The sequence below is a fragment of the Spinacia oleracea genome, chromosome 3 (genome assembly GCF_020520425.1).
Source record: "Spinacia oleracea cultivar Varoflay chromosome 3, BTI_SOV_V1, whole genome shotgun sequence".
NCBI lineage: Eukaryota > Viridiplantae > Streptophyta > Magnoliopsida > Caryophyllales > Amaranthaceae > Spinacia > Spinacia oleracea.
The window spans coordinates 115,690,357-115,711,710 of record NC_079489.1 but is presented as its reverse complement, the minus strand read 5'-3'; the positions used below and the strand labels follow the sequence as shown (position 1 = coordinate 115,711,710).

The 21,354-nt window shown below is 35.3% G+C and overlaps 1 protein-coding gene and 1 non-coding gene across 2 annotated transcripts; one reads left to right on the top strand and one right to left on the bottom strand.

Annotated features, from left to right (window-relative positions):
- Positions 1–446: 446 nt before the first annotated feature.
- Positions 447–2,683, bottom strand: LOC130469997 (uncharacterized). The gene is made up of 3 exons (XM_056839549.1): positions 1,716–2,683; positions 500–1,576; positions 447–453 (listed from the first exon to the last, which is right to left on the bottom strand). Exons 1-3 carry the CDS (start codon positions 2,636–2,638, stop codon positions 447–449), a joined length of 2,007 nt encoding a protein of 668 aa, XP_056695527.1. The 5' UTR covers positions 2,639–2,683.
- Positions 2,169–2,276, top strand: LOC130471039 (small nucleolar RNA R71). Its single transcript, XR_008931733.1, has one exon. It is a non-coding gene; the product is annotated as a small nucleolar RNA R71 (small nucleolar RNA).
- Positions 2,684–21,354: the final 18,671 nt, after the last annotated feature.

Here is a 21,354-nt window from a genome sequence, read left to right as displayed (position 1 = left end):
AAATAGGGTAGATTACATCCGCATTTATCCATTTAATAATTTCCTTTTGAACAACTTCCCTCATCGAAGGGTTTAACCTTCGTTGAGTTTCTCTAGTGGGTTTAGCATTTTGTTCAAGAAATATTCTATGCATGCACAAGGTGGGATTAATGCCTTTTATGCCTGCTAAAGTCCATCCTATTGCCTCTTTATAATTTTTAAGCACATTCAACAGCTTTGCTTCCTGATATTCATTTAAAGAACTTGAAATAATTACTGGCAAAGTTTCATTAGCACCCAAATAAACATATTTCAAATTAGAGGGTAGGGGTTCTAACTCTAAAATTGGTGCTTCAACAAAAGAAGGAATCAATTTAGGCACAGATAAAGGCAAAGAAAAATCAGAATTTTTATTTTCAACATCACCAACCACATCAGACACAGCTACAATAGAAAAATCAGGCATTTCATTCTCTTTAGTACCATTATGAACATCAATTTTAAATAGTTATCACACCACTTATCAAATACATCCTGAGCCATCCAATCAAAAGCATCAAAAGTATCTATTGAACTAACATTATTGATATCACTTGGGTATCTCATAGCATCAAAAATATTAAACTTAATAATTTCTCCATCAAATTTCATAGTTAAGTTACCCTCATGAACATCAATTTTTGTCTTAGAAGTTTTCAGAAATGGTCTACATAACAACAAGGGAACACTATCACATCTATCACCCATATCCAGAACATAAAAGTCAGCAGGAAAAACCAATTCATTCACTTGGACAAGTACATCTTCTAAGACTCCTATTGGGAATGCGTTAGATCTATCAGCTAACTGAATAACAATATCAGTTTTAGACAAAGAACCCACATTTAAAGTATCATAAATAGATTTCGGCATAACATTTATGGAGGCTCCTAAATCTAGCATACACCTCTCAAACTTAGAATCTCCAATTTTGCAAGGAATACAAAACATGCCATGGTCCTTACACTTAGGGGGAAGCTTCTTTTGAATAATAGCTGAAATATTTTCCCCCATGCTTACCTTTTCAGAAGGACGAAACTGTCTTTTGTTAGTACATAGTTCCTTAAGAAACTTTGCATAACGAGGTACTTGTTTAATTGCATCAAGAAGGGGAATATTGACTTCAATTTTCCTAAAAGTTTCTAGCATTTCATTGTCAAGACTATCTTTCTTAGCTTTAGAAAATCGAGAAGGGAAAGGAGGCAATTCTTTAAAACGAGAAACAACAGAATCAGATTCAGTTTTACTCTTCCCTTCATTTTCTTTTTCATTGTCCTTCACAGTACCCTCACTTTCCACTCTTTCCCCTGATCTAACTTCAGGATTGACTTCTATCACTTTTTCAACTTCACGACTTCTCATTTTAGGTTCAGTTAACACTTTACCACTCCTAAGTGTGATAGCTTTAACATGACCATTGGGATTAGGGATTGTTTGTGATGGAAGTTTACCTGATAGTTGAGTTTCAAGATTACTTAAAGAAGTGCAAATCTGACCTATTTGAGTGTCTATGTGATGAAGGCGCGTGTCAGTTTTCTTTTGATACTCGATCAATACCCTGATTATGGACTTGCCCTATTTGATTAGTTAGTTGCTTAACTAAGTCTTCTAGTGAAGGACCAGATTAGGGTGGGTGATTTGGTTGACCATATTGCCTTGGTTGATTAGATTGTGGAAGTTGTGGTCTATTTCCATACCTTAGATTAGGGTGGTCTTTCCAACCTTCATTATAAGTTTGTGAGTAAGGATCATATTTTCTTTGACCAGAATAACCACCTATAGCATTCACATCTTCAGATTGCAAGTCAGGACATTTATCAGTAGGATGAGACTCATTATAGCGAATTCCACAAACTCTAGCTTTAGAATCGTTACTAGCAACAATTTTAGACACGAGAGTAGTTAAGGTAGCAATTTGTTGAGCATTTTCTTGTAATTGATTCTGAATACCACTTAAATCAACTCCATTTACTCTTTTAACATCATTTCTAGTACCATGTTGTTGGGTGTTTTGAGCCATATTAGAAATTAAAGCCCTAGCTTGGGTTGGTGTTTTGTCCACTAATGCCCCCCCACTCGAAGCATCTATCATACCCCTATCAGTAGGCAATAGGCCTTCATAAAAGTACTGAATTAATAGTTGGTCACTTATCTGATGTTGGGGACATGAGGAACACAATCTCTTAAAACGTTCCCAATACTCATACAAGGACTCATTATCATGCTGCCTAATGCCACATATCTCCTTCCTGATGGATCCAATTAGACTTGCTGGAAAGTACTTTCCTAGAAAAGTTGATGCCATACCATTCCAAGTCGTAATTGATCCAGCAGGAAGATCATACAACCAATCTTTAGCCAAATCTTGCAAAGAAAAAGGAAAAGCATGCAATCTAATATGATCCTGTTCGACTCCTTCAACATTCATAGAAGAACAAACAACCTTAAACTCTTTTAAATGTCGATGAGGATTCTCACCTGATTTCCCATAATATTTGGGAAGAAGATTAAGGAAACCTGAATTCAGTTTGAGGGGTTTGTCCAGCTCTGGAAACACAATGCAGAGAGGATCATCTCCGGTATTTGGGGCTGCCATCTCCTTCAAGGTTCTTTCACCCATTTTTGCTCCTTTTAGACTATCTTATGTTGGTTTAACTTCCTCTGGTTTCACCTCTTCTGGTTGATCTATTTGAAACGGGTAGATTAATCTCTCACTACAAAAAAATGCGGCACATTGTGACGCTTTTTGGGACAAATTGCGACGGTAAAGAGTGTCGCTATTTCACATAGCGACGCTTTGGGAGAGGGTCGCTATTTTCATTGCCGCTATTTACCGATGCTTTAGAGCGTCACAATTTGCAAAATATCGATGTATTTCGCCGCCGCTATTTGGGATATAGGGACTCTATAGATAGTCCCATTATTTAGACTGTAAAAAGCGTCACTATTTGCACGCTTATAGACACATTTCTCCGCCACTATAAACCATATAGAGACGCTTTAGACACCCGAAATATATAGAATCTTATTAGTGTCCCTATGTGTTTACTTTCGTGCGAGTTCTCCTCATTCTCTCCAAAATAATTTAGACCCTTTGGAGCGTCACAATTTGCATCATATTATTTTTCATATATACATAATAATTTAGACACTTTGGAGCGTCACAATTTGCATCATATTTTTTCATATATATATATATATATATATACATCTATTAATCTAAAATCATGAATTATCTATAAAAATATATATCGACCATATATAATCATAATCAAATACAAGTATTAACTTACTACGTACATTATCTTAAAGCAATATATATAAACGTCATGCTATGATTCATATATACTTAGCGATAACGTAGTTAATTTAGAAAAAGTAAGAACAATCATCTATACATTAAATTAATTCGCAGAGTCTAGTCAAACTGAAATAAAAGCGATATTTTAAAGCAAAAATAACTTTCTAACTAGAATTATCATTTTTTCTACAAGATAATCCAAAACTAAATAAAAACAACTTCCTGGCTACGAACAAACTAATTACCAAGTAAACCTATCTTTATGCTAGCTTAGCTTCAAGATAACTTGTTCATCTCTTGATCTACATTTTACTATTACCACTTGAATCATCAATAATCTGCAAAGAAAATTTAATGTCAAATATATATGAAGTATGATGAACATTCCATAAAATCAAGGGAAAATTAACAGTAATCCTAACCAGCTTGATCCTAACTACTAGTGGTCTTCTCAAAATAATACCAACTATTAATCAAGGGAAAAGTCAAGGGAAAATTGAATGACTATTAGAAATATAGACATGAACAATGAATATATATATATATATATATATATATATATATATATATATATATATATATATATATATATATATATATATATATATATATATATATATATATATATATATATGTGGTAAATTAGTGAACTTAATAATTACCAAAGGTAGAAACCCAAACAACAACCAACACAAAACAACAAGAGAAACAAAAGCTAAGGGAGCACAACCTGCACCCAAGCAAAAACAAAATACACTAAAACATTCTACAAAGACACCAGCCAAACTGATGTTCATTAACTTGATGTGTAAACGCTTAAACTATGACTTTCTTTAATTAGCAGGCTTGCCCATTTGAAAACCAAAAAAAAAAAAGACACCAGCCAAACAAGCTACACAGCAGAACCAGACTGAACAGCACAAGGCTTGCACAAAAGAACTGCACAACAACAAGCTGAAAAAGAAATTGCACAACAGCAAGCCAGCCTGAGCAGAACAGTATGCTTGTTAAAGTATCACTAGTTACTACAGCTCACTTGGCTATTCAATACTTAGTAGTCAACATATGACTGAACTATGGAGATAACAACAGAAGCAAATAGGATTTGACTATTTTAAACTTTAGATAAATTGAAATCAAATGAAGTGGTGGGCGAGTGGAATCTGCGACATGAATATGCAAAGGTGGCTATAGAATTGACCTATGATGCACGGAAACGCCATTTTCCAAGATACATCCGTTTCAGAAACGTTTCGAAACGGCGAAACGCCGAAACGCGTTTCGAAACGGGTAAAAAACGTTTCCCTTTCTGTAGGAACGTTTCGCACTTCTGAAGCCCCAAGACACGCACAAGAAACGTCTTTTCGAAGAATAAAAGACGTTTCCCTTATCAAAAACTCTAAACAAATGTAATTGAAAAAGAAAAGGGGAGGTGCAGAAACCATGAAAATGGTTACTCTGTAGTTCTCTGTAAAAGTAAGAAAATGAAAGAACGAAGAAGAAAGTACAAAAAAGAAAGAGGGTGTGGACCTTCTTGTAACAGGTGGAAGGGTTTGGGTGGACAAATTAACTTTTTTATTTTTAACATCTAAATCTGATTTTTTCAAGTTTTGTTAACGATGGTCAGTGATGGTGAATATGCGACTGATTTTTATTAAATCACGGTGATTGGTGAGTCTGTGAGACTGTGACTCTGAGTTTTTTGAATTTATTTTTAAAAAATTTCTTCAAAATTTACGTCCTAAGATTCTTTCACATTTCTATTTTACGGCTTGCGTGTGTTGTCCGGTTCTTGCCCTTGTGGCTTGGCTGGATAGTATTATAACCTAAAGGGATATAATATTATTCTACACAAATTTTCCTAACCTAATACACAATTCAGTCGACACAAATCAAACCCTAAGGATGAGAGAGAAACCCTAATTCTCTCTCAGCCTGCATGGATGTGTTCTTCCCAAAAGCACAAACTCTTGAATGATTGTCTAAGCTACGATTATCAAGAGGGATCTGATCGTGTTGGTGAACCAAGTAGAGGATCGACAAGTGGAGTTCTTTGTTCGTGTTCGTTGACAGATTACTTGGGAAAATACGCTTCGAATGTAAGTTTGCTTAATCTGTGCTTTATACATGTTTCCTGGCTTTGGGGATTGGTTCCGCCTTATGTATTCAAAGCATATTTTAGAAAGTTTTATTTGTTTTTGCTGCTGTCGAAATTTTGGAATTTTTGGTGATTTTTTCGGATTTTTTATTGGATTATTGGATTAATCGCATAAGCTGTTCCGAAATCAAAAAGATTCGTTGTTTCCACTTTTCAAATCCTAATCGGATTGAAAACGATTTTCTAAGATCAACTCATGAGAATGGAATTGCAAAAACAGGCCTCGAAGTGTCGTTTTTTGGGCGTTTTTGTTAATTTTTTAATAAAAATTAAAAGTGTCGGAAAGTAATTCAATTAAAAGGTCGACCTAAACTACTCGGAATTGCTTGAAATTTTGACACGATGTCACTGGGTATATTTTTTATCTATGGTAAAAAAATCAGATTTTCCCGATAAGTATAAACCTTAATTTTGCTTTTCCCAAATTCGTAAAATTTAGATCCTTAATTGATTTTTTAAATAATTTAGATCTAATAATTCGGTTAGATGGGAAAGGGAATATAATTTCATGGGTCAGTGGCTAATTTTAAAAATTATAGGATTAAAATTTTGAATGGTTTCGTTAATTTTATTCGCACTTAAACCTAATTATTAAAATCTGAAATTTAAATGTTTAAAGAACGATTTAAAGTTTTGGATTTTATTATTTAAAAGTTCAAAATTTTGGTTGATTCGTTCCTTCTTAAAATTTGAATATTGTTAGCCTTGATTTAATATTTTACGAAATTGGTTTGTCGTTATTTTATTCAATCGTAAAAACCGTTGTTTTTCGTTAAAAAAAAATCGTAACTTTTTATGAAAAAAAATATTAATGCAAAGTTCGTTTTTTTTAATTAAGTTGGTCCGTAGGCACGAACCAAAGGCACGAACACAAGGGTGGGGTGGACGTATGGCTCGACGAGCCATGAGGGCTGCCATGCCTGTGCCGAGCCGCAGTGACGCGGGCAGCAGCAAGCGAGATGCGTGCCGCGCGCGCGCTGGGCGAGGAAGGGGCAAGCAAGGCAGTGCCTTGTCTTGCGAGTGCTACAACGAAGCAAGGCACGAGGCCTGCGACGGGCAGCGCTGCGATGAGCACGACGAGCGCGCAGGGCAGCGACGAGCTGTGGGCACGCGCGCACAGGCTGCGGGGTATGCAAGCTTGCTCGTGTGCCTCGTAGGCCACACAAGGGCGCAATGGGCTGGGCGCAAGCCTAGCCCAACCATGCACTTGGACTTTTTTCCTTGAAAATTGTTTATTTCGTTGGGCTTAACATGTTTGCATTAATTTGGGCTAACGGGATATTTAATTTAATATTTAATTTGCTTGGGCCCGGCCGCGAGTTTTAATTTAATATTTTATAATTAATTATCCGGAATAATTATTGGTTTGAGTGGGAGCCACTAAATGAAATTAAAATGAAATAATTATTTTTTAATTATTTTCGTAGGTCGCATTATTTTAATTAAATTCAATTTTAATTAGAATAAAGTATAAGGATTAATAATTTGGAAATTGATTAATCTTTTAGGACGCGTTTATGTGAACGTGAATTTTAATTAATTCACTTAAATACTTGCATAATTATATGGGCCATTCGTTTTAGCATACGAATGGGTGAATGCATAGAATGTATATTTTATGTAATGCAGGTACTCCAAGTGACTAGTATGGCCAATTTAGGATAGTTAAAATACGGTCTGCGAACCGTTCTATCTTTGAATGTAAAGTTTTAAATATGGTCTGCGTACCATGGAAATTTTGATGTAATTTTTTTATTTTCAAGTATTTCTAAGTTTAGAACTTTAAGTTAGCAATTGAACGAAGATTCAAGACGATGCCAAGCTAACAAGATGGTGATGAAGATTGGATGCTTCAAGACAAGATGTTTTGGGCCATACTAGTTCACCATTGATTTATGCATTTTGATATATATTATGCTTGAATGAATGTATGTATACTTTGCATGAATAGGTTGTCTTGTATGACTCGATTAGATTAAGTTCACTGAATAATCGAACCAACATAGAAACAACTAGGTCCAAACTAATATTGAGTTCAAAATTTGCCTTCCAAATCAAGCACTTACAAAAAGCTAGGGATCTAAGATAGTAGGTTTCCGCCAAAGCGAGGTGCTAAAGTAGACTTAGATGGTAAGGCGTCCCAAAGGAGCACGTTGATTGTGGTTTCAACTCAAACAACAATGGCATTATGTTGTGGCAATGGGATAAATTATGGTATAAAATTATTAACCAAGAGTAATTTGGAGATTACTAGCAATAGGTTTTGCTTACCTAGAATCTTAAACTACTTAAGACATGCCAAAGCTGCTTAAGGATTTAGGACTTTTAGGGTCTTGGAATCGTTTCATTCATTATGGACCATGTTTTATTTTTTGCATGAATGAAATGTTTAATAGCTTTAATGATTGCGTGAATGCTTTTATTTCAAGTTATTAAAGTATGATAAATGTTTTCTTTGCTAGTTCATTATGTAGAATAGTACATCTTCAACCTTATTGCGTTCGGACAATAGAACTGCGATATTTCCTCGATCGATTGGTAACTAATTTTGACAGCGATTCTCAAAGAAAAGGAGAGTGAGAGTGTATCTTGAATGCTATTTTCTTATAGTGATCTTCATGGTTGTTCTCAAACTAAAATTTGAATGGTAGACCAGTTGGACCTCATATATTCAGAATACTAGGTAGTTTTTGAATAATGAAGTATTGAGTTAAAGACTCATGTATAACCAATGGTTAACAACCAATTTTCTTTTGATTCGATAATGAACTAGACTCATTGGATGCGATCATTCAAAGTGAATAAATGAAAGGGACTTTGTAAGCATAACAAAGTAAGAAGATCGAGCAAAGAGTAAAATCTTTAGGACTATAAGAAAACGTGCTAGAAAGGATAGGAAAAGAAACAAAAGAAATGAATTCAAGATTCAATTTCTACCTTGAAGTTTATGTTAAAGAGAAACGACTTAGCAAATAAACTCCTATGGTATTAGATTACCGCTTGAGGTTCTAACTCCAGTTAAGAACTCAAATTCCGGGGCTAAGTCTGGTTGTTGACCTACAAGTGGGAAATGAAGCAAAGTTGTGCTACGTTAATTGTAGGGTAATCATGTTTGTTTTGAAGTCCTTCTAAAGGCTGGAACTTAATGGCATTATGTTCCATTAATCATCATAATCAATTTCTGTTTGGACAACGGAAAAACTCACATTCAAAGTAAACACAAACATTTGTTGAGTGTTTATTTGAATGAAATGGTCATTTAAGGGTTGAGTCATATGAGATTAATAAACAAACGAATCTCTTCACACTCAAACTTCAGAAGGTACAAATCAAACATTTTGATTTGTGTTCCACATATCTTTGGCAATGTCATACGACCATATCAACAAGACAACATTCTAAGATTCCATGGCATGGATTTCTGAAAGTTGGTTAATTTAAGACACGTGGGTCTTGCTTGTTGAACATGACATAGAAATGGACTATTATTAGAAGTTTCTAGACAATAAAGTTCATGGGCCAAAGATGGATTTGATGACTTACCTATTTCACAAGAATTTGAGAAAATATGGCTATATTTACTCAACGTGAAATATGTGAAATGCTTCAATGCGATTCACAAAAGGGTATAAAATCAACTTGGCAAGAATTTCGGAACATCTAGGCTGGGTCAAGGTGATGTTTGCATGATCCAAGAAAGATTATCTAGATTGTTTATATGGCATTATAACAATCGAAGCTCCATAAAAATATGGTATGTCCAAATGGAGAAATCGGAATCTATTCGATTAACGATAATCACGACTATTTTCCTATATAGTTTCTAAATGATACTCTCAAACGACTATCACACTAAAAAAGGTTGTCGAAGCTAAGGATAAGATGTCATAAGGATTGAATTTCGGTTCAGTACATCTTTTCAGTACATATATTTCTAGGGTTGTCAAACCCGGTGGGAGTTAGTGTTTACATCAAACAAACTCAAGAATAGATATATGTTTCTTTATGAGCGACTCATAGAAACAAAAGGTATTGATTCTACCACAAATCTGAGAACATATGGTTGTTGCTTAAGATAATGTCTTTTAGGAAACCATCATATTTCCAAAAAGGCAAGTGGGAGAAAAATGACCTTGAATGGACTTCGAGTCAAGCAACAAACAAATGTAGGATACTTAGGAGTCTTTGGAAAAGCTCCGTACTTAGAAGCCTTTGGAAGAGCTTCAGGAAGACTTTAGAAGTGCTTCAAGAGAATCCTAATACTCAAAGGACTTGAGTAATGTCTTTATAGACACAAACGTTTGATGTTCAATACCTAGGTAAATCGTATAAGGAATAGAATTCAACCAAGATAGATACATAGAATCTTGAAGAATGAAAACTATGAAGACTTTGGAAAGTGCTTCAAAAACATACGACTTATAGGTTAGCTACGACGAATTAAAAATTCCCAGTTATGGTTTGAGGCCATCAAAAACATAAGTATGGTTCAAGGCCATACAAAATGGTTTGAGGCCATTTCATCCAAAGTACCTTTCTCTTAAAGAATCAAATCTATGATTTGGTTGAAATGCATAAAGGGTTCACTCCCATTGGTTGCAAACATGTTTTCTAAACATACAACGTTGATTTGCATAAGGGGTTCACTCCCATTGGTTGCAAAAAATGTTTTCAAAACATATAAAGATGATATTGTATAAACATACAAAAGAGAAGCTAGATTGGTGGTTAAAGATTGTAAACAACTTCACGGCGTTGATAATGTTGAAGTCTTTTTAACCAAGTCGGAATGCTTGAATTATTTTGGATAAATCTAGCAATCATTGCATATGGCAATATGGCAATTGGAAAACGAAACACCTTACTCAATTGGACTTGTAGAAAGGAATTGTGTACATCACACAATGTAAAAGTTTTGGATGCTAGATAAAAGAGCAAGCTTAAGAAATCTACTCGTAGATTAAAGCATGCAAGTGGGAATTGGACTATATTTGTCTAAAAGGCTATTGAGCAATCATAGCTTTATGAAAATATGGATCATCTTATAGATGAGGAGTTTAGTGGGAGCTAAGTCAAGTTTATTGGTTCTATATATGAGATACAAATCTCTCTATTGAAAATGGTTAGATTTGAAAGTATTTGTCAATATTAGAACCATGGCAAAACTTAGAACATACTGGGTTAAATATCTATTGGATAGGATCCAAAGCGTTGTTTGGATTCTGTAAAAGTAATTACTAAATCAAACACAATGGATAGACAAAAGAGACTCTCAACCCATATGAGTAAATCTAAGTAATGAATGCTTTAACTAAGTATAAAGCTAAGCTGTTATCACTAAAGTTAAGCATTATGAAGGACCTTGAAGAGGTGCCTTCACCTTATGTCACATGGCAATGCCAAGATTTTAGCAAGATTCAGTATCTCTTGAAACAGAATAAAGCTAAAGTTACATGGATAGATTTTAAAATGCGAATGGTTTTTGCATTACAATCAATCATGTATGATGTGATATATAGATCGCCAAGATAACTCGTGAACATTGGATGGTGACGAGTTTATACCAATCTCTATTGATCTGGATCAAAGATCTTTGGAACAATATCAAGAACATCCAATACATTTGGAGATGTAGGATGAGCACTTGATAAGAGGAAGTGAAGATAACTAAAGTTTTGATGCTACATGCATTTGCCTAAGCAAAAGTTGAATCTTGTTGTTAGGCAAACCACAAACAAACACGGGCAATTAGGCGTCGTGATTAAAAGGTGGTTACATAGGTTCTAAACCATATGTGATGCATGGGAAACTGAATCAATGATTAGTTTCCAAGTTCTCAGTTGAAAGATGTAGCTCCCACATCTATGTGAACTAGTTAGAGCATTCCAAAAGGGAAGCATCATTTGAGATTCTACATAATTGAAATGAATTCATTATTGCCTAAGAAGCAATAAAAGGGAATTGGTTTTAGTGGGAGTTCTTCAATGAACTCAGGATTGATCACTGTCTGCTATCTGGATGATTTTCTAATGTAAATATGATTATCATCCTAAACAGCAATAAAAGAATAGATCATTCTATAAACATATTCAAAGACCTTTTCATCTTACATCGAACGGCTTTCGATAGAAAAGATGCTAAGAATAGCAAAGTATGATAAACTAAACCTCTGCATTGAATGAGACACAACAATCATATGCAGAAATGGGATCAAGTTTGAGTTCCATGAATGTTTTAAGTATTGGGTGAAAGGCCTATATCTGTAAAATATTAAATGCTTGATTTTGGGTTTGAGGCCCACAAACTGGTAAGCATTTGGTTTAAACATTTATCATTTATGAAATCGTATTTCATAGATCATTTAATCTTGGTTTATTATTAAATGATAAGTCCATGTGATTCAAAACATTCAAATGGGATGTCAAGATTGATTCTTCGACAAAGAAACACACATAAGTGAACTTGAATATTGAAGTGACACTTGTCTGAATGACAAATGGGAGACTGAAGGAAATATGTCCTTCAACCAAGGTGCATTTAGTCTAATACCAAGGTTCAAATTAATTGCGAACAATTAAGTCAGTGAGATCAAGTGATCGGAACAGCTAGCTGGAGCAATGCTTCCGATTAGTGAGTTCTAATGAATATTAAGCTCACAACTTACTCTTGACTGAACCTACAAGGTCACACCAATGACACGTAACAGATCACCGGATTAAATGAATCGGAAATTCATTTAATAGCTTTTCGTGAATTAGTTTGGAAAACATAAATATACGATATGACGTTGGATCGGAATCGTATATCGTATTGCGTATATTCACACGTGCAACCACCTTGTAAGGACCTTCAGCCCTAGGCATAAGCTTGTTCTTGCGTTTGCTTGAAAAAAGCTCTTTCCTCAAATGAACCCAAACCAAATCACCTTCGACAAACACCCGAGGCTTGCGATTGTTATTTGATTTCTGTTTATAAGAGGCATAAGCTTCAATACGGTCACGAACTTGTTGGTGCAATTTCATCATAGATTTCAACTTGGCATTGGCATCTTTGTGAACCAACTCATCTTTCGGCAATGGAATAAGATCCAATGTAAAATATGGATTAATCCCATATACCACTTCAAATGGAGAATGACTAGTAGCATAAGTAGGAGAACGATTATAAGCAAATTCAGCGTGAGGAAGCTTGACATCCCAATCCTTTTGCTCTTACTTACCAACCCTCGTAGCAACGTTCCCAAGGTTCGATTTGTAACCTCCGTTTGCCCATCCGTTTGAGGGTGATGTGAAGTGCTAAACAACAATTTGGTTCCCACCTTTCTCCACAATGTATTCCAAAAGTAACTAAAAAACTTGGAATGACGATGCGAAACAATAGACTTGGGAATTCCATGCAAACGAACAATCTCTTTATAATACAAACAGCCACATTACAAGCATCATCCGTTTTGTGACAAGAAACAAAGTGAGCCATCTTGGAAAATCTATCAACAACGACCATGATAGCATCCTTACCTACCATCATCTAGCCAATGGAGTGCGTATGGCCTAGGATGGGCTGTAGTGATTAAGCCTAATTTCCCTCCTCTTCATCGCCACTCTCATGAAACACAAATACGTCCCCCAACCTCTTCTTCTCTTCAAACAACTCCTCACGGCATTCAACAACTTCTCTCAAGGTCACTACCCATTTATTTGGACAAGCATTTTGATAATGCCCAAACCCTTGACACTTAAAACAACGCACCTTGCACAAACTTGTTTCTTGGTTGAGTTAACTAATTTTGGGGCAGCCGTAGAATTACTTGAACCTACGGTACTAGGTGATGTGTTTGGTTTCAAGATAGGTTCGGATTTAGACCAAGACTTGGGCTTACCATCCATACTTGACCCTCCTTGGTTTTCCAATTTTAAACAAAGTCCACAAAGAGTATCAAAATCAGAATATGGATTGAAGGAAATATGTCCTTCAACCAAGGTGCATTTAGTCTAATACCAAGTTTCAGATTAATTGCGAACAATTAATTAAGTGAGATCAAGTGATCGGAACAGCTAGCTGGAGCAATGCTTCCGATCAGTGAGTTCTAATGAATATTAAGCTCACAACTTACTCTTGACTGAACCTACAAGGTCACACCAATGACACGTAACAGATCACCGGATTAAATGAATCTGAAATTCATTTAATAGCTTTTCAGGAATTAGTTTGGAAAACATAAATATACGATATGATGTTGGATCGGAATCGTTTATCGTATTGCGTATATTTGTAAGCTAGGCGAAACGAATAATCGTATAGTTCGACATTGGATCGTCAAGTACTATACGATAAATAATTGCCGTAAGGCATTGGACGCAAATACGAGAAGGCAACGCTGCCAGCCCAACGAGCCAAGGCGCGCAAGAGCGCAAGGCCCACTAGGCGTAGCAGCGATCCAGCGCGCACAAGGCCCATGCCTCGGCTGGGCGTGCGCGCATGTGAGGAGCAGGAGCAGCAGCACACACAGCGCGGCCCAAGGCCCAACGCCTGTGTGGTGCGCGCGTATGGGCTTGCGTGTGTTGTCCGGTTCTTGCCCTTGTGGCTTGGCCGGATAGTATTATAACCTAAAGGGTTATAATATTATTCTACACAAGTTTTCCTAACCTAATACACAATTCAGTTGACACACATCAAACCCTAAGGATGAGAGAGAAACCCTAATTCTCTCTCAGCCTGCATGGATGTGTTCTTCCCAAAAGCACAAACTCTTGAATGATTGTCTAAGCTACGATTATCAAGACGGATCTGATCGTGTTGGTGAACCAAGTAGAGGATCGACAAGTGGAGTTCTTTGTTCGTATTCGTTGACAGATTACTTGGGAAAATACGCTTCGAATGTAAGTTTGCTTAATCTGTGCTTTATACATGTTTCCTGGCTTTGGGGATTGTTTCCGCACATGTTATTATGTTTAACTGTATTCCCCTACAGTGGTATCATGAGCCTTATGTATTCAAAGCATATTTTAGCATGTTATTTTTTTTTCCTGCTGTCGAAATTTTGGAATTTTTGGTGATTTTTTCGGATTTTTTATTGGATTATTGGATTAATCGCATAAGCTGTTCCGAAATCAAAAAGATTCGTTGTTTCCACTTTTCAAACCCTAATCGGATTGAAAACGATTTTCTAAGATCAACTCATGAGAATGGAATTGCAAAAACAGGCCTCGAAGTGTCGTTTTTTGGGAGTTTTTGTTAATTTTTTAATAAAAATTAAAAGTGTCGGAAAGTAATTCAATTAAAAGGTCAACCTAATCTACTCGGAATTGCTTGAAATTTTGACACGATGTCACTGGGTATATTCTTGATCTATGGTAAAAAATTCAGATTTTCCCGATAAGTATAAACCTTAATTTTGCTTTCCCCAAATTCGTAAAATTTAGATCCTTAATTGATTTTTTAAATAATTTAGATCTAATAATTCGGTTAATTGGGAAAGGGAATATAATTTCATGGGTCATGGCTAATTTAAAAAATTATAGGATTAAAATTTTGAATGGTTTCGTTAATTTTATTCGCACTTAAACCTAATTATTAAAATCTGAAATTTAAATGTTTAAAGAACGATTTAAAGTTTTGGATTTTATTATTTAAAAGTTCAAAATTTTGGTTGATTCGTTCGTTCTTAAAATTTGAATATTGTTAGCCTTGATTTAATATTTTACGAAATTGGTTTGTCGTTATTTTATTCAATCGTAAAAACCGTTGCTTTTCGTTAAAAAAAATCGTAACTTTTTATGAAAAATAATATTAATGCAAAGTTCGTGAAATTAATTTTTTTTTTAATTAAGTTGGTCCGTAGGCACGAACCAAAGGCACGAACACAAGGGTGGGGTGGACGTATGGCTCGACGAGCCATGCGGGCTGCCATGCCTGTGCCGAGCCGCAGCGACGCGGGCAGCAGCAAGCGAGATGCGTGCCGCGCGCGCGCTGGGCGAGGAAGGGGCAAGCAAGGCAGTGCCTTGTCTTGCGAGTGCTGCAACGAAGCAAGGCACGAGGCCTGCGACGGGCAGCGCTGCGATGAGCACGACGAGCGCGCAGGGCAGCGACGAGCTGTGGGCACGCGCGCACAGGCTGCGGGGTATGCAAGCTTGCTCGTGTGCCTCGTAGGCCACACAAGGGCGCAATGGGCTGGGCGCAAGCCTAGCCCAACCATGCACTTGGACTTTTTTCCTTGAAAATTGTTTATTTCGTTGGGCTTAACATGTTTGCATTAATTTGGGCTAACGGGATATTTAATTTAATATTTAATTTGCTTGGGCCGGGCCGCGAGTTTTAATTTAATATTTTATAATTAATTATCCGGAATAATTATTGGTTTGAGTGGGAGCCACTAAATGAAATTAAAATGAAATAATTCTTTTTTAATTATTTTCGTAGGTCGCATTATTTTAATTAAATTCAATTTTAATTAGAATAAAGTATAAGGATTAATAATTTGGAAATTGATTAATCTTATAGGACGCGTTTATGTGAACGTGAATTTTAATTAATTCACTTAAATACTTGCATAATTATATGGGCCATTCGTTTTAGCATACGAATGGGTGAATGCATAGAATGTATATTTTATGTAATGCAGGTACTCCAAGTGACTAGTATGGCCAATTTAGGATAGTTAAATACGGTCTGCGAACCGTTCTATCTTTGAATGTAAAGTTTTAAATATGGTCTGCGTACCATGGAAATTTTGATGTAATTTTTTTATTTTCAAGTATTTCTAAGTTTAGAACTTTAAGTTAGCAATTGAACGAAGATTCAAGACGATGCCAAGCTAACAAGATGGTGATGAAGATTGGATGCTTCAAGACAAGATGTTTTGGGCCATACTAGTTCACCATTTATTTATGCATTTTGATATATATTATGCTTGAATGAATGTAGGTATACTTTGCATGAATAGGTTGTCTCGTATGACTCGATTAGATTAAGTTCACTGAATAATCGAACCAACATAGAAACAACTAGGTCCAAACTAATATTGAGTTCAAAATTTGCCTTCCAAATCAAGCACTTACAAAAATCTAGGGATCTAAGATAGTAGGTTTCCGCCAAAGCGAGGTGCTAAAGTAGACTTAGATGGTAAGGCGTCCCAAAGGAGCACGTTGATTGTGGTTTCAACTCAAACAACAATGGCATTATGTTGTGGCAATGGGATAAATTATGGTATAAAATTATTAACCAAGAGTAATTTGGAGATTACTAGCAATAGGTTTTGCTTACCTAGAATCTTAAACTACTTAAGACATGCCAAAGCTGCTTAAGGATTTAGGACTTTTAGGGTCTTGGAATCGTTTCATTCATTATGGACCATGTTTTATTTTTTGCATGAATGAAATGTTTAATAGCTTTAATGATTGCGTGAATGCTTTTATTTCAAGTTATTAAAGTATGATAAATGTTTTCTTTGCTAGTTCATTATGTAGAATAGTACATCTTCAACCTTATTGCGTTCGGACAATAGAACTGCGATATTTCCTCGATCGATTGGTAACTAATTTTGACAGCGATTCTCAAAGAAAAGGAGAGTGAGAGTGTATCTTGAATGCTATTTTCTTATAGTGATCTTCATGGTTGTTCTCAAACTAAAATTTGAATGGTAGACCAGTTGGACCTCATATATTCAGAATACTAGGTAGTTTTTGAATAATGAAGTATTGAGTTAAAGACTCATGTATAACCAATGGTTAACAACCAATTTTCTTTTGATTCGATAATGAACTAGACTCATTGGATGCGATCATTCAAAGTGAATAAAAGAAAGGGACTTTGTAAGCATAACAAAGTAAGAAGATCGAGCAAAGAGTAAAATCTTTAGGACTATAAGAAAACGTGCTAGAAAGGATAGGAAAAGAAACAAAAGAAATGAATTCAAGATTCAATTTCTACCTTGAAGTTTATGTTAAAGAGAAACGACTTAGCAAATAAACTCCTATGGTATTGGATTACCGCTTGAGGTTCAAACTCCAGTTAAGAACTCAAATTCCGGGGCTAAGTCTGGTTGTTGACCTACAAGTGGGAAATGAAGCAAAGTTGTGCTACGTTAATTGTAGGGTAATCATGTTTGTTTTGAAGTCCTTCTAAAGGCTGGAACTTAATGGCATTATATTCCATCAATCATCATAATCAATTTCTGTTTGGACAACGGAAAAACTCACATTCAAAGTAAACACAAACATTTGTTGAGTGTTTATTTGAATGAAATGGTCATTTAAGGGTTGAGTCATATGAGATTAATAAACAAACGAGTCTCTTCACACTCAAACTTCAGAAGGTACAAATCAAACATTTTGATTTGTGTTCCACATATCTTTGGCAATGTCATACGACCATATCAACAAGACAACATTCTAAGATTCCATGGCATGGATTTCTGAAAGTTGGTTAATTTAAGACACGTGGGTCTTGCTTGTTGAACATGACATAGAAATGGACTATTATTAGAAGTTTCTAGACAATAAAGTTCATGGGCCAAAGATGGATTTGATGACTTACCTATTTCACAAGAATTTAAGAAAATATGGCTATATTTACTCAACGTGAAATATGTTAAATGCTTCAATGCGATTCACAAAAGGGTATAAAATCAACTTGGCAAGAATTTCGGAACATCTAGGCTGGGTCAAGGTGATGTTTGCATGATCCAAGAAAGATTATCTAGATTGTTTATATGGCATTATAACAATCGAAGCTCCATCAAAATATGGTATGTCCAAATGGAGAAATCGGAATCTATTCGATTAACGATAATCACGACTATTTTCCTATATAGTTTCTAAATGATACTCTCAAACGACTATCACACTAAAAAAGGTTGTCGAAGCTAAGGATAAGATGTCATAAGGATTGAATTTCGGTTCAGTACATCTTTTCAGTACATATATTTCTAGGGTTGTCAAACCCAGTGGGAGTTAGTGTTTACATCAAACAAACTCAAGAATAGATATATGTTTCTTTATGAGCGACTCATAGAAACAAAAGGTATTGATTCTACCACAAATCTGAGAACATATGGTTGTTGCTTAAGATAATGTCTTTTAGGAAACCATCATATTTCCAAAAAGGCAAGTGGGAGAAAAATGACCTCGAATGGACTTCGAGTCAAGCAACAAACAAATGTAGGATACTTAGGAGTCTTTGGAAAAGCTCCGTACTTAGAAGCCTTTGGAAGAGCTTCAGGAAGACTTTAGAAGTGCTTCAAGAGAATCCTAATACTCAAAGGACTTGAGTAATGTCTTTATAGACACAAACGTTTGATGTTCAATACCTAGGTAAATCGTATAAGGAATAGAATTCAACCAAGATAGATACATAGAATCTTGAAGAATGAAAACTATGAAGACTTTGGAAAGTGCTTCAAAAACATACGACTTACAGGTTAGCTACGACGAATTAAAATTCCCAAGTATGGTTTGAGCCCATCAAAAACATAAGTACGGTTCGAGGCCATACAAAATGGTTTGAGGCCATTTCATCCAAAGTACCTTTCTCTTAAAGAATCAAATCTATGATTTGGTTGAAATGCATAAAGGGTTCACTCCCATTGGTTGCAAACATGTTTTCTAAACATACAACGTTGATTTGCATAAGGGGTTCACTCCCATTGGTTGCAAAAATGTTTTCAAAACATACAAAGATGATATTGTATAGACATACAAAAGAGAAGCTAGATTGGTGGTTAAAGATTGTAAACAACTTCACGGCGTTGATAATGTTGAAATCTTTTTAACCAAGTCGGAATGCTTGAATTATTTTGGATAAATCTAGCAATCATTGCATATGGCAATATGGAAATTGGAAAACGAAACACCTTACTCAATTGGACTTGTAGAAAGGAATTGTGTACATCACACAATGTAAAAGTTTTGGATGCTAGATAAAAGAGCAAGCTTAAGAAATCTACTCGTAGATTAAAGCATGCAAGTGGGAATTGGACTATATTTGTCTAAAAGGCTATTGAGCAATCATAGCTTTATGAAAATATGGATCATCTTATTGATGAGGAGTTTAGTGGGAGCTAAGTCAAGTTTATTGGTTCTATATATGAGATACAAATCTCTCTATTGAAAATGGTTAGATTTGAAAGTATTTGTCAATATTAGAACCATGGCAAAACTTAGAACATACTGGGTTAAATATCTATTGGATAGGATCTAAAGCGTTGTTTGGATTCTGTAAAAGTAATTACTAAATCAAACACAATGGATAGACAAAAGAGACTCTCAACCCATATGAGTAAATCTAAGTAATGAATGCTTTAACTAAGTATAAAGCTAAGCTGTTATCACTAAAGTTAAGCATTATGAAGGACCTTGAAGAGGTGCCTTCACCTTATGTCACATGGCAATGCCAAGATTTTAGCAAGATTCAGTATCTCTTGAAACAGAATAAAGCTAAAGTTACATGGATAGATTTTAAAATGCAAATGGTTTTTGCATTACAATCAATCATGTATGATGTGATATATAGATCGCCAAGATAACTCGTGAACATTGGATGGTGACGAGTTTATACCAATCTCTATTGATCTGGATCAAAGATCATTGGAACAATATCAAGAACATCCAATACATTTGGAGATGTAGGATGAGCACTTGATAAGAGGAAGTGAAGATAACTAAAGTTTTGATGCTACATGCATTTGCCTAAGCAAAAGTTGAATCTTGTTGTTAGGCAAACCACAAACAAACACGGGCAATTAGGCGTCGTGATTAAAAGGTGGTTACATAGGTTCTAAACCATATGTGATGCATGGGAAACTGAATCAATGATTAGTTTCCAAGTTCTCAGTTGAAAGATGTAGCTCCCACATCTATGTGAACTAGTTAGAGCATTCCAAAAGGGAAGCATCATTTGAGATTCTACATAATTGAAATGAATTCATTATTGCCTAAGAAGCAATAAAAGGGAATTGGTTTTAGTGGGAGTTCTTCAATGAACTCAGGATTGATCACTGTCTGCTATCTGGATGATTTTCTAATGTAAATATGATTATCATCCTAAACAGCAATAAAAGAATAGATCATTCTATAAACATATTCAAAGACCTTTTCATCTTACATCGAACGGCTTTCGATAGAAAAGATGCTAAGAATAGCAAAGTATGATAAACTAAACCTCTGCATTGAATGAGACACAACAATCATATGCAGAAATGGGATCAAGTTTGAGTTCCATGAATGTTTTAAGTATTGGGTGAAAGGCCTATATCTGTAAAACATTAAATGCTTGATTTTGGGTTTGAGGCCCACAAACTGGTAAGCATTTGGTTTAAACATTTATCATTTATGAAATCGTATTTCATAGATCATTTAATCTTGGTTTATTATTAAATGATAAGTCCATGTGATTCAAAACATTCAAATGGGATGTCAAGATTGATTCTTCGACAAAGAAACACACATAAGTGAACTTGAATATTGAAGTGACACTTGTCTGAATCACAAGTGGGAGACTGAAGGAAATATGTCCTTCAACCAAGGTGCATTTAGTCTAATACCAAGGTTCAAATTAATTGCGAACAATTAAGTCAGTGAGATCAAGTGATCGGAACAGCTAGCTGGAGCAATGCTTCCGATTAGTGAGTTCTAATGAATATTAAGCTCACAACTTACTCTTGACTGAACCTACAAGGTCACACCAATGACACGTAACAGATCACCGGATTAAATGAATCGGAAATTCATTTAATAGCTTTTCGTGAATTAGTTTGGAAAACATAAATATACGATATGACGTTGGATCGGAATCGTATATCGTATTGCGTATATTCACACGTGCAACCACCTTGTAAGGACCTTCAGCCCTAGGCATAAGCTTGTTCTTGTGTTTGCTTGAA

Excerpts from the sequence above, each read along its gene's own strand:
- LOC130469997 (XM_056839549.1), bottom strand. The coding sequence starts at position 2,638 with ATGGGTGAAAGAACCTTGAAGGAGATGGCAGCCCCAAATACCGGAGAT. Across the intron at positions 1,577-1,715 it reads AAAGACCACCCTAATCTAAG|GGTATTGATCGAGTATCAAA; the intron begins GTATGGAAATAG and ends GTCCATAATCAG.